This window comes from Microcaecilia unicolor, chromosome 7, assembly GCF_901765095.1.
Source record: "Microcaecilia unicolor chromosome 7, aMicUni1.1, whole genome shotgun sequence".
NCBI classification, from domain to species: domain Eukaryota; kingdom Metazoa; phylum Chordata; class Amphibia; order Gymnophiona; family Siphonopidae; genus Microcaecilia; species Microcaecilia unicolor.
Genome location: NC_044037.1, coordinates 240,532,070 through 240,546,731, shown reverse-complemented (window position 1 = coordinate 240,546,731; position 14,662 = coordinate 240,532,070). Strand labels below are relative to the sequence as shown.

General features: G+C 42.0%; 1 protein-coding gene across 2 annotated transcripts in view; it reads left to right on the top strand.

Annotated features, from left to right (window-relative positions):
• The window catches only part of PSMD14 (proteasome 26S subunit, non-ATPase 14), a 217,560-nt gene extending 206,606 nt beyond the window's left edge, over positions 1-10,954 (top strand). The window contains exons 11-12 of one of the 2 annotated variants that reach the window (XR_003942874.1): positions 9,996-10,176; positions 10,226-10,954. Coding sequence is in view for 1 of the 2 variants with exons in the window: in XM_030210102.1 (XP_030065962.1) it covers positions 9,996-10,094 (99 nt within the window). In the remaining variant the exon portion in view is untranslated. Of the gene's footprint in view, positions 1-9,995 lie in introns of both variants that reach the window. The other variant, XM_030210102.1, reaches the window with a different exon arrangement.
• The last annotated feature ends 3,708 nt before the right edge of the window (positions 10,955-14,662 follow it).

Here is a 14,662-nt window from a genome sequence, read left to right as displayed (position 1 = left end):
TGTAGTATTTTGAAAATTTACCTTACAAATGGTAGTTTTCATGTTTTATAGATTACTGTTTTCTTTGCTAAGGCACTACGTTTTAGAGTCTTTAAACAACTGCTCTTTCTTGACTCTGGGCAAGTCACTTAACCCTCCATTGCCCCTGGTACAAAATAAGTACCTGAATATATGTAAACTGCTTTGAATGTAGTTGCAAAAACCTCAAAGGCGGTATATCAAGTCCCATTTCCATTTATCACCTGCAGCAGATGAATCCAGAGACTTGCAGGTTGAGACCTTCTACCAGCAGGTGGCGATAGAGAGCACTTAACTGAACTCTGCCTTATAGATCGGTATGCGCCCTGGTCACTCAGTATATCTTTATCTCCAGCAGGCGTTCACGGTCTGTCATAGTGTGTGGTCTCATCTGTGCTGTAACTCCTGTTCTGAGTTTCCCAGTTCAGTAGAGCTTGAGGGCACTTAGGCTAAGTGGTGCTGGCTTTTGGCAAGCATGGGGAAGCTACAACTTGCCCTGGGATTTGGGAGCATGAAATGTTGCTGCTATTTGGATTTCTGCCATGTACCTGTGACCTGGATTGGCCACTGTTGTAGGATACTGGGCTGAATGGACCATTGGTCTGACCCAGTATGCTATATTTATGTTCTTATGGTGGTGCCATGTCCCTTCCCCCGCCCCTATCCAGCCACTTCCTCATTTCTTCTTCCTCACAGTTTAAAAAAAAAAAAGAATAAAAGGGAAAGAGGCAGTTCAGCAGATTTGCCTGCTTATGTGGAAATAGTTGTCTATGCTGCTGTCTATGTGACCTTTCCATATCATCATGCTGATCAATCCATAGACTGGTGGGTTGTGTCCATCTACCAGCAGGTGGAGATAGAGAACATATCTCCACCTGCTGGTAGATGGACACAACCCACCAGTCTATGGATTGATCAACTATGATTAATGGAAAGAAAATTATAAGGTACGATACATAATTTTACCTTAAGAGGGAAGTGGTTCAGAATTGGTCCTGCAGAATTGGTGAATGTTGGTGAGTATTCCTTTAAATTTTAATCTCTGTCTGGGTTTACTTGCAATTTAGCTTTATTTTTTTACTAGTGGCAGCAGACTCTTGTAAGCACTTCTTGAATGAGCGAACTGTTGGCTTTCCACGCTGCAGAAACATAGCTTCATTCCCCTCAGCTGACTGTTCCTAACAAGGGTTCTTCCCAGTCTCCCATAGCCATTTTAAAACATCATGAGTCTGCTTCTGCTGCTGTTGTGTTGGTTCTGCCATCTCAAGCTTCTCACAGTTCTTTTTGTCTTCTGCATCTTCTCCAATATTTCTGAGCTTAATTCCACTAATGTACCTCTGGAACCCTTTTCTCCAGGTTTGGTTTTGTTTTGTTTTGTTTTTTAGGTTAATGCATCAAACCTATATATCCTGAAGTGGTCTCATCAGCATATGGAGCCTTCTGCCTATTTTTCTCAGCAGCAAGAAGGGAGTTAGGCTCAGAAGGACTGGATGCTCTTCAACCATGGCCAGAATGGGCTGTTCTTTATGTATTTCCACCATGGCCCCTGATAAGCAGGTTTCTTCACAGAGTCCTTCATCATCGAGGGCTGGTCATTTTTAATTGCTCCAGAGTGGCCCAGGAGGCCATGGTACATGTCCTTGGTTCGTCTTCTGGTGGATAAACCATTTCATCTTCCTCTTAGTCAAGGGCTCCTCTGTCAGGGTCCCCATCTAAATGAAGGATTTCTCCCACTTTGGTCTTACAGCCTGGCTCTTGAGGTCGAAATTGAGAAAGGAAGGGTATACTAAAGATGTCATTGCAACTTTACTTCACACAAAAGAAGTGCTCTGCCTCGACCACATATGCTAGCAAGGTTTTGAAGCATCGTGCTCCGAGTGGGCATTGTCTTCATTTCAAATTTCCTTGCTGCACATTTTGATCTTCTTAAGGAGGGCCTTAAGAAAGAATTCACTTTACAACTTTCTTAGAGTGCAGGTAGTGGCACTTACCTGTTATTGAGATTGGATTCTAAATTCCTCCTTAGCTACTCATCCAGATGTGGTTAGCTTCTTAAAAGGAGCTAATCGTCTCAGACCTCCTCTTTGCCTTCCCTGTTCAGAGTGGAACCTTGACTTGGTGCTTCAGTCTCTGCAGAAGTCTCCCTTTGAACCCCTGCAGAAGGCTACCTTGAAAGATTTGACTATAGAGTCTTTTCCTACTAGCTATTTCCTCGGCTTCCAGAGTTTCGGAGCTACAAGTGTTGTCATGCAGAGATCCATTCCTTCATTTCTCTGATTTATGGGTGACAATCTATTTGGTTCCTTCTTTACTTCCTAATCTAGTTTTGGCCTTTCATATTAACCAGACTCTTTTTCTACCCTCTTAAGAAAGAGGATTAAAAGGAAGAGTTTCATTTACTGCATTGTCTAGATGTTCATAGAGTTCTTCTCCAATATTTGCAGGCTACCAATGATTTTTGTCGATCCGATCATCTTTGTTTTACTCTCAGGCCCGACTTGGAGTAATGTGGCGCTATTGCCTCTCCTTACCTCCTTTCAGGCAAGCAACTTCCAGCTTCTCTTCGAGCGCATTCTACTAAGGTCATAGTGACTTTATGAGTTGCATCTCAGGCTTTCTCTCTTGCATATGTTTTCTAAGCATTATCATTTGGATGTTACGGCTTCTTTTGGCCTATCTGTTATCTCCGCAAGTGTTTCAGATTCCCACCCTACGTGAGGACTGCTTTGCTACATCCCACAAGTCTCTAATTTTCTTTACTTAACTGTAGCAGATGAATCCAGAACCACACCCTTTCTGCAGTGCTCTGTTTTCAGTGTTTGTTCATTTCTCTGTTTAGGGTTATTGCTACTTTTGGTGCTGAAAGTTTCTATTTGTGTTTCACCTCTGTGAAGAAGGAGATATGTTCTGCCTAATTATTTTTTCTGCTTTATTATGGGAAATACTGACTGACCCAGGGGGCATACCATCCTATAAGACAGAGTTTAGTTTGGTGCTCTGTATCTCCACCTGCTGGTAGATGGTCTCAACCCATAAGTTTCTAAATTCATCTGCTGCGGTTAAAGGAAAGAAAATTACCAGGTAAGCCATAAGTCTTCCACAGTTGACCATCTGAACAGGTCACGAATTACCTCATACATTGAATGTGATTGGTCTGTAATTGACTTTTGTCACAAATGTCACTTGAGCCCACTTTTTTTTTTAATTTTACATTTGAAGGAATCCTATATAATAATTTGCATCTCCAACAGTCTACGTCTGGATGCCTGGGTTCATAACATCCATTCCCACTCATTGCCCCGCCTTCGCATCAAAATGTAATGACGTCAGAGGGCGGAACAATGAGGGGGAAGGGAACGCTGGAGGCGAGATCATGTCAGGAGGAGAGAATCGTGGAACATCGAGGGGGGGGGGGGGGAGGGGGGAGGGCAGGGCAGAGGAGAATTGATGGACATGGGTGGGATGGGAGGACAGAGAGGCGCCCCGTGTAAGAGGCTTGGGGAGGCTAAGCCTCCCCAGCCCAACCATGACCTTTCCCTGGCTGCTGCCCCCCCCCCCCCCCAAACGCAGGGCTGCCTGGCGCAGCAGCCAGTCAGTTCTTGGACAGACGGTCCCTCCGCTCCTTACTGCCCTCAGCTCCACAATCAACAGCCCTCCTCTCCGTTCCTCCCCCACTTGCGTGTGTTTAACCCTTTTACTTTTAGGCGCAGCGGGCTCGCCTCCAGCTTCTCCCTTCCCTCACACAGTGTCCCGCCTTCTCCGATGATGCATTTCCTGTTTCCGCGAGGGCAGAACACTGTGTGAGGGAAGGGAGAAGCTGTGTTGTCCTCTTACTGCCGTCGTTGCGCCTCAAAGTAAAAGGGTTAAACGCGCACGGGGGGAGGAACAGAGAGGAGGGCTGTCGGAGCTGAGGGAGGGCAGGGAGAATCGCTGGACATGGATGTGGAGGGCAGGGGGAGAGAAGAGATGGCTGGAATTGGAGAGGAGGGCAGGGGAGAAGAGATCGCTGGACAGGAGGGGAAGGCGGAGAGAGGAGAATTGCTGGACATGGATGGATGGAGGGGAGGGCAGGGCAGGGGAGAGAGGAGAATTGCTGGACATGGATAGATGGAGGGGGCAAGGGAGAGAGCAAATTTGCTGGACATGGATGGATGGAGGAGAGGGCAGAGGAGAATGGAGAGTTGCTGGACATGGATGGAGGAGAGGGCAGGGGAGAAATGGAGAGTTGCTGACATGGATGGATGGAGGGGAAGGCAGGGGAGAGAGGAGAATTGCTGGACATGGATGGATGAATGTGGGCAGGGGAGAGAGGAAATTTGCTGGATATGGGTGGATGGAGGGGAGGGCAGGGAGAGAGGGATAATTGCTGAACATGGATGGATGAATGGAGAGGGCAGGGGAGAGAGGAAATTTTCTGGATATGGGTGGATGGAGGAGAGGGCACGGGAGAATGGAGAGTTGCTGGACATGGATGGATGGAGGGGAGGGAAGTCAGGAAGGAGATGCACATGGATGGAGGGGAGGGAAGAGAGGATAAATTCTGGACATGGATTGAGGGGAGGGAAGAGAGGAGAAATGCTGGGCATGATGGAGTCTGCGTACTCTTTGAAAAAAATACTATAAATAAAAACCACAAAAAAAAGAAAGATTAAAACAACAACAACAAAAAAACATAGATAAAACAATCCGTATCTCATACCCCTGGAGCATATTATTCATTATACACCCGTCCAATTATTACTTATCATGACAGAACATTTCTCCTAACGTTCCCTTAAAAACATAATCTCCATTACATGATAACCTTGCTAGCGCCCGTTTCATTTGTGTGAGAAATGGGCCTTTTTTACTAGTATAGACATAACTATTTTCAGCAGCATAGAGACTGCATAACTTTAAAATGGATAACTTGTACATTTAAGTTTATGCAGATTTTTAGAAACCCTTCCTGCTGTTTCTGTAGCCCAGCTTGGATGGGTAAGTTATTTGGTAAGTAGTTGAATATCACCATGAAGTAGCCTCTCCTCTGGCAGACCCCCAAATCACAGCCATATACAATATGAATACTTTGGTTGCTTAGCAACTAAAACAGCAAACGTTATGTCTGAGCCCCCAAACTTTTTTTTTTTTTTTGGTTATAGAAAAGTTTTATATGATTGGTACCAAGTCAGCCAAATAAGTGCTTTCTAATATCAACATGTGTCTTTGCAATGTATATATTTTGTGAACAATGGCAGAAACCACTAAATAGCAGATTGTGGCAAGAATATGAGGCATTTGTGCAGGCTTCTCAGACCTGTCCTAGTTGACCCCACATCCAAGATATCCACAGCAAATATGCAGTGATAACAGTTGTGTACGCTGGAAAGGCAGTATATGCAAATTTATCTCTTGCATACAACATGTCTGGTTGTTGTGTCACCAGGAGGTTTGGGAATTCTGCCTTGATGGCCTGAGTGATGCATCTTATCTGAGCAGGAATTCTGCTTCAGAAACAGATTTCTAATATTTAGATCTACAAGTATTATTTCCATTTGCTGATTGTCCCTAAGAATATCCTTCATTGCTTAGTAGTCCTTCAGCAACTTGTGATAAAAGTCACATCCAGGATGTTGGGTTAAGGCAGTTTTCAGTCTGAAATACAAGCCCAGAAGGGCATTGCAGGCAAGAGCCAGGAGGGGGAGATGAAGAAACCCGGACTGGACTCCTAGCTGCAATCAGGGAAGACATGGGTGTAAGCTGGCAGGTTGTGTGTAGTGGCTGCCACTAGGCGGAAAGAGAGTTGGGAACCCTGTGTGCAGGAGCTCATCATTGGTCTCATTAGTTTAATGCTCCACTCAGCTGGTATGAGTGTGGGGAAGCTAATGGAATGAGAATGATTGGTTGTGGTAGCTGAAGCCAGGGATTGATTAGGCAGGTGGGAAGGAGTCCCAGGAGTGGAGTGGCAGTTCATGTCAGGAGAGAGAAGCAGTTGCAGGCTGAAAACCCTTGGGCAGGGAGGTCCCTAAAGTACTGAAAGCAGACTGAAATTCCTTGGGTGACAGGAAGTCCCAAAAGTATTGAATTCACTGTGAAGCTGATGCAGGGGAAAAACCCTTGGGTAGAAGGAGTCCCAAAAATATTGAACTCTCCTGAAGGTAAAGAGGATAGAAGGTAGAAAATGCTGCTTGGTGACTGAACTGTGATGATGAATTGAAAGAACTGTTTGTCCTTGGGAATTGAATTACTGTTATTGTGCACTGGATAAAGAGCCCAGACTGGAGCCTGTAAGCATGTAATTGAATCCTGGTATATGCTATGCTGCTATTGGAACTGTTGTACTAGAAACCTGTATGGAATAAAAGTTCTTAAGATTGAAGTTACTGGTGGACATCTGTTTCTTCACTGTACCGGGAGCCTGTGGCTGGAGGAGATTGTTCTATCCTTGGCTGCACAAGAGGGTACCTGGTTACAAACTAACCAAAATACTACATTTTACCTCAAAAAGTTATCAACTGCTTTGCAAATAAGGGGGGGCCCCTTTACTGAAGTGTGTTAAGATTTGCAGTTAAAGCAGGTTGACATGGGGTTTCCTCCACTGTTCATTAGCCACAAATCTGACATGGCAATTAGTTTTTGGCATTTGTAGTATATTTTTATTCAGGTCTGTGTTAATGTTCCCATTAGCGTGTGGTACCTGTGCACAGTTAATGCAGGAGCACTTAGTTCCTATATAGGAGACGCTAATGTGTATTAGCCAATTAGCACACGGTAACTATATCGCTCTAATTGGATACATTTCCATGCCAATTTCCTGCTCATGTCACACCCCAAAGAGAAGAGAGATTCTGAGAAATCCATTTATACATGGTTTTACCAGGGCAAACTACCACAAAGCCAGTGCCTAACATACTTTAGTAAAGGAGTTCCTAAATGTGCATTTTGTGTTTATATGCCTCCCCATAAGTTGATTTTGTAGGAAAGAGGTTTGCTCCATGATACATAGGAGGCACTTCTGGTCTTGCAAGATGGTATATCAAGAAACCAATAAACAAACAATTGGTTCTCTGTCAGTTATGTTGGAATGCAAAAGGAACATAACAGAAAATCAAGAATTATTGTCTTTTAATTGCTGGCAAGACAAGGGGACTGCTGCTCTCTCTGGTTGACTGAAAGCATAATAATAATGATATAAAGACAGGGCAGTTTAAGTTCACAACAATTTGAACTTTAGAACAAAATTCACATTTCTTTAATACATTGATTCCCCTGCCAGAATTAAACATCTATGAGAATGACTTGCATACACTAAGGGACCAATGAATAATCCATGTATTAGTATGATGCCATAAGCTTCAGCGCAGAAAAAAAAAAACAATTTTATTCCCAATGCAGTAAATTAATAGCATGCATACTACTGCGGCATTAAAAAGTGTGGCAGACAGAAAAAACAGCAAACAGTATTGTAATCGGCAGTGATTTGCTGCGTTGGGAGTAAAATATCTTCCTTCCTGTCTTTGCATGAGTGGAAATCAGTTCACACACTGATAGAAATAAATAGTATGGTTGCTGTGTTTCTCCCTGTCCCTCCTGACCCCCACCCCCACCTTTCCCTTGACATTGTCATTGGAATGCTTTTCATGTTCACCATATAGATAGACGATATTATCATTTCTTACCTGAAGAAGAGGGCTTTGCCTTTGACAGCTTGTTAAAAAAAAAAGGTACCGCTAGTCCAATAAAAATTATATCACTTTAGTTTCCTTTGTTTTGTTTTATTTCAGTTTATTACACTGACAAGAAGGAAGACATTTAAAAACAAACAAAAAAATGGACTCCCTGACCCCCACTCTGATGGATTAGTAGACACCAGATGGCCTACCCCCTTCTTCCCCCAGAGCTATCTCGTCTTTGGCCTAGGCACCACAAGCCAGGAAGGCCTTTGACTGCAGATCTTACATGCTGTTGGACCCCCCTCCCCGGACCAATAATACTTACCTGATCTGGGAAAGCATACAGCGGCAGTCTTATTTCACTAGCATCTTGAACACCGACAGCCCCTGACTCCTAGTGCTACATTAGGGATGCACCATTAGGGATTAGTCTGCCAAATAAAGGATTGACTCCTTTATTGGGAAGCAGTGTGATCCCTAATGGTATATTCTGACACACTTGGGGTCAGGCACCAACATTTTACAAGATGGCAGCAGGATGAGGAAAGATGCTGCTAGATGCCACCACTCAGACCAGTAATATTGTTGGTGCAGAGAGGGTCCCAGAGGTGCTCTGATGACTGGGTCAGTGGTGACCCAGTCCGGTACCTTAGATTTTCTGCTGCACTTGAGTATGATCTATACTTCAGCTCCAAGCTGAAGTAGAAGATTCTGCGCTAAGTGAAAGTAAATTCTGCATGTTTTTTTAACATTGTGGTCAATTTTATCAGTTTGGCAGTTTACTTGCAGACTGAATTACCCTTTAACACAATGTTTTTACTGTGGGATTTTTGTGCTAAACGTCTAACTGCTCCAGGGAGTTAAGTTATATTAGATAAGTAAACCATACACAAAGGGATAGAGCAGCATATTACATTAGCCCCAAAAATATTCTAGAATATCGTATTCTGGAATCCTGGTAAATTGTGACTTTCAAGATTGGGTTGGCAAGCACAGCTTTAACGTTATCAAAGGATCTAAAATCTTAGACTTCTACAATATTTTAATAAATACATTTTTATAAATTCATAGCTTTGAAAAGAGACGGCTGAGGGGGGATATGATTGAGGGTCTATAAAATCCTGAGTGTAAAAGTGAATCGATTTTTTTTTCACTCTTTCAAAAAGTACAAGACCAGGAGAAAATTACATGGAAAGATTTTTAAACAAATAGGAGGAAATATTTTTCACTTCAAAATAGTTAAGCTCTGGAACTCGCTGCCGGAGGATGTGATAATGTTGTTAGTGTAGTCTAGTTTAAAAAAGGGGGTTGGACAAGTTTCCTGGAAGAAAAGCCCATAGTCTGTTTGGTCTTACCCAGTATAAGCTTTTCTTATATTCTTATAAGCAGGCAGAATCCACTATTCAAATTGTAAGCACTGGCATGATAACCCTATTAGCCCTTGTTTTCAATTATTTTAATTGCAGAACATCCATGCTTTTATACTTCAAGAAGAAATCTCTCTGCCTTCACTAAAATATTACACACAAGATTCAGACAGATATTAAACAGAACAGGTGTTTTGACCTTCAATCATCATTTAATTTAGCAAAAAAATAAGTAATTGTGTTGAAATGGTGTCTATGCTATGAGCACAGCAGCAGAAACAAATATTTAAGGGCCTCTTTTACAAAGCTGTGGTAAGAGGCCCTTTTTACCACAGTGGGTAAAAGGCAGAAAAAAGGAAATGGCTGTGCAGTAAGTATACACTTGCCGCATGGCCATTTCCTGGAGGAGCCCTTACCGCCTTCTATTTAGGAGGCGGTAAGGGCTCTTGCGCTAACTTGGTGGTAACCAGGCTGCGCACGGTGCTGCCTGATTACCGCCTGGTAAGCCTCTGGTGCTAAAAATAAAGACAATGTTCTGTCATGCCAGAAATGGCGCGTGGTGGGGGAGGCACAACCGCCAGCTCCTGTGGTAGGCCAGCAGTAGTGCCGGAATGGCGCGCGCCAACGCTGTGGAAACTCTACCACGACATTGTAAAAGGGCCCTTAAGTGTTTGGGTGCATTCTTCGTGTACAACAGGTGAAATATATATTGCATATGAGCTGAAAAACTAGAATGAATGGAGGCCATTGCTTATAATTGTAATTCCTGACAGTCATTAGTACATCTAATCCTAAAAAGTATATGTAAAATTGCAAACAAATATATTTTTCATTCCAACTGGTTAGATATTTGCAGACAGCGATACATTTGTTCACTTCTATTTCAATATACCTTTTATTACATGCAAATTATGACTGCAATAACAAAAAAGTAACATTACTCTGTTTTTGTTTGCAGGACCCAAAACGTCATTTGGAGGAACATGTGGATGTTCTTATGACATCAAATATTGTTCAATGTTTAGCAGCTATGTTGGATACTGTTGTATTTAAATAGCGAATTGAATGGGATGGTTGTAGCATACTTCTGTATATATTTGTCTATTCTCTCTAACTCTTAAAACCAAGGACTGCTGTTGGTGTATTTGTTTAAAGCAAAAAAAAAAAAGGAGGTGTTCCAAACTAGAGGTGTATTTGTTTAAACAGAAGTCATCTGGCATAATTTGCAGTCTAGGTGCAGCACTGTAACACCTTTCTGTATCTGCTGTGCAATTACTTATGTTCTTTTACCACAGGATCTTTACAGATCACCTCAGCAGTTTAAAAAAAAAAAACCATGTTATGTTGGAAAGTTTATCAAGTTTCCATTTAATATTTGAAAAAAAAATTAAGTATGCATATATATTTTGATTGTTACTACCTAATAAAACACATTTACACCTAGCTAGTTACCTTCGTAGGATGTTTATGCCATTGGTAGTAAGTAGAACATTTTGTCAACACTTTTTTCTGAGAAGGATGTAAACACAAACAGATCACCTCTTTTGCATATAATCTTTTTTAACAAGTAAAAGATCAATGTAATTATTTTAAAGAAAACAGTAGCTCATACTCTGGCACAATTCTTCAGCACTTTTGTGTTGCATTGCCCGTTTTGCTTCAATTGGTGTTTTGGCCAGAAAAGGGTCTATTTTTAATTAATTTTGGCAGATAGGGTTGGAGACCCAATCCATGTCTGTTTGCCAAATTCAAGAAAAACACAATTGAGTATTTCAATATAGAACAAGGACAAAAAAGGCAAACTATTAAACTTAAAAATTGTAAAATCTTTATTTTTCTTGTTCTTATCTATGTCGTAGAGTTGAACCCAAAGCAGATATCTCTTTTTTGGGAAATCTGAATAAATTCAAGACCTTGTTTTTGTGGCATTTTATTTAGAAAGGCACACAAACAAAAATTTGAATATAGAGAATCTGTTACTACACTATCAAATGTAGCTTTAAAAAAAAAAGAAAGAAATCGGAACAGTTCCATTGGATTTCATTTCTGCATCAGTTTTATTAAGTGTGGAGAATGTAAGGTTCTAGGTGCATAGATCATCTTTTCCAACAAAATACACTTGACAACTTTGGTTGTTCAGAACTTCTCAAGCCACAGCAAAATCTTCCAGCAGAACACGAACTGTTGACATTGACCCCACTTTTTACCTCAACCCCCAAATAACCCAGTAGACATACAGTATATAAGCAAAAGAGAATACAAATGCTAAAAAAAATTAAAAAATTCAAGCAAAGAATGAAAAAGCAGTACATCTAGAGATTCTGAGTCAATGTGAAGCACTGGGAGTTAAGACTAAGTGGTTGGAGGTTTTGGAAACAGGTAGAATAATTGGAATGGTGTGGAATAAGATAATCAGATAAATAAGTAGAAATACCAATATGAAGCTCTTTATAAATAAGAAATAGAACTTTTGAAATTAATCTGAAAGATATTGGAAACCAGTTAAGCTCTTTAAGGACTGCAGAGGATGTTCAAATCTGTTTGTGCCAATTAGCAACCTGTCTGCCATGTTCTGGAGAAGATGTAATTTGTGAATGGAGGATTAAGTCAAAGTAAAGAGAATTGCAATAATACAGTTCAGAATCAGAGCAGAGGCCAGGGTCTTCAAGTCTTCATGGAAAAAGTATGGCTTTATTGAGCAAAAGTTGAGTGCAAAATAAGATTTACTAAGTCAAAAAGTCAGTAAGGAATCACATTTAACACATTGGATGGTGATGCAAAAAAAAGTGGGTGCTGGAATCTTGTTTATACAAGGAAGAATAGAAGGGGGAGGGAAAACAGCCAGAACTGGATTAAGGCGTAGGCAAACTAGCCATGTGTCTAAGGCTCAAAAGTTTAGGGGGACCCTATCAGGTAGTTTGCAGACTCAGGAGGCTAGGATTGCCAAGTGTCTGGATTTTTTTCAGACTTCTACAGATTTATAAAGCAACTAGTGAAAAAAGGCCCGTTTCTCACACAAATGAAACGGTTGCTAGCAAGGTTTTCCTCGGAATGTGTTTGAGAGAGAGACAGTGTGTGTTTGTGTGAGAGTGTGTGTGAGACAGAGAGATAGACTGTGTGTGTGAGAGTGTGTATGTGTGACAGAGATAGAGTGTGTCAGAGAGAGTGTATGTGAGAGACAGTGAGTGTGTGTGATAGTGTGTCTGACAGAGAGAGTGTGTGTGAGAGACAGAGACAGTGTGTGTTATAGATAGAGTGTATGTATGTGTGTAGAGTGAGACAGAGAGAGTGTGAGAGATACAGTGTGTGTGTTTGATAGAGAAAGTTTGTGTGAGAGAAAGAGTGTGTGTGTAAGAGACAGAGCCCCATATTTTTCAGTTGATAAGAGTCTGAGAAACTATATCAGAACATGACTGCAGCCTGTCGACATCTGTTCAATAGTCTTGTAAACCCTGCCAGCTGTATCGGGACGTCAGTGGCGAGTTGTCTTGCGAGATCAGCGCTTGCCTGATGTATTTTGAGCGGCATAGTATTCGGAATGTCAACGAATAGTTGTGGCATGAGTTGCTGCCTCGCGGCCATTCTCAGTTTGACTTAGCGCTCATTATCACGTACGGCCTCTGAGTTCCATGACCCCCTCCTTCCCTCCCTCTCCTCCCCTCCGAGTTCCAGGCCCCCCATCTGTCCGAAGTCCATGCCCCCTCCCTCCCCTCCCCTGTGAGTTCCATGCTCCCCTGTCTTCGGAGTTCCAGACCCCCGTGCCTCCCTCCCTCTCAGTGGCAGCCCAACCTGCGTTGGCTGCCCTCTTCTCACAGTCCTGCGCCTGCTCCTCACCTTCCTGTGTGCCGGCTGTAATTTAAAATTTACCTCGTGGTCTGGCGGCAGCAGTATAAGTCGAGCAGGCACGGTGCTTCAGCCTGCCTTCCTTTCTGTCTCAGCTCTGCCTCTGGGCCCGCCCTCATTTCCTGTTTCTGGAAGGGCGGGACCAGAGGCAGAGCTGAGACAGAAAGGAAGGCAGACTGAAGCACCATTCAACCCTCCATAGCTGTCCACTCATTCCCCCTTCCAGTGCAGAGACTGGGGGGGGGGGGGGGGGAGGAGAGGAAGTGAACTCCTCTTGTGGCCTTGGAGACAGCTAGTGAAACTAGTGAGTTTCTTGGGGATGAGGATGTCGAGAAGGGGTAGGCATGTAAGAGGCATAGGGGAAGTATGAGGAGTCTACTGCAGGCTGAGAAAAAACTAGCAGAATGCAAGAAGGTTACATGATAGCAGGCATAGCTTGGTTGAAGAGGGCCCTGAGATCACATGAAGGGCAGCAACAATAGATGGAGAAGGGTGTGTTGTGTGTTTTGATGTGCCTGAAGAGCAAGGGACTAGGTGGTTTGTGAGTATGTGTCTTTGTCTCTAATGGGGATGATGTTATATAAATAGAGTTTCTCTTTGAAATTTGAGCTATAGTGGAGAAGACTATTGGTAGAAATGTACCTATGAAGTGAAGGGAAATTTTTAGCCCCAGGAGTTTTACCCAGCTAACTATTGTTACCTGGGCAAAATTTTTGTGACAACTGTCCTAATAACTCCATGTGCCTATAACCAAGCAAAGCTAAATATCACTTTCTTTGCTTCTTAACCCTCCAATTTCCTCAGGAACAAACAATCTCACTATCCCAACTGTAAAGGGCTAAAATATAATCCACATACGGCCGACCAGCTTCGTCATTACATTTGCACGCAGCTATGGAACGCACTACCAAAGGTCATAAAAACAACGCAAGACTTAACCATCTTCCGAAGGCAACTGAAAACAGATCTTTTCAAGAAGGCATACCATAAACATCCATCTTAAATACGAAATAATAACACTACACATGATCTATACAAATCTGAAAACTTATCACATGACTGATTAATCTCCTTGCTATTAACGATCAAGCACTACCTCCTTAAACCTTAGGTCAAATAGGGTCTCTCTGTAGTCGATGACCTAATGTATGTTATAATCCTATTTATTACTCAGGAACCTTCATTCAATACCATAAAGTATTATTCTTTACCATGTAGGTATGCACATGGTATATATATATATATATATATATATATATATATATATATATATATATATATATATATATATATATATATATATATGCCATAATCTGTTCCACATATGGTATGTTCCATGTATGTTACCTTGTACGTTTGCACCTCAATGTAAGTATGCATTAAGGTGCAATACCATTTGTAATGCTACTACCCAGAAATGGCAACCGCCATTACAGCAAATGTAATCACATTGAGCCTGCAAATTGGTGGGAAAATGTGGGATACAAATGCTACAAATAAATAAATAGATTGTGAGCCCACTAGGAACAGGGGAAATAACTCTTGTATCTGAATATAACTCGCCTTAGAGGAAGGCATGCTCTAAATGCTTACCCTTGCAGAGGAGCCACATTTGTTTGTCCTGTAGTGAGTTTAAGTAGTAGTGCAAGAACTTACCAAATATTCAGTATTAACAGCACAGTGCAATGACTTCTCGGTCAGTTGGCATAAATCTAATATAAACATTCATTCTTCACAAGACTGTACTTCAGGTTTGGAGCAGAAAGGCTGCACCCTCACTGC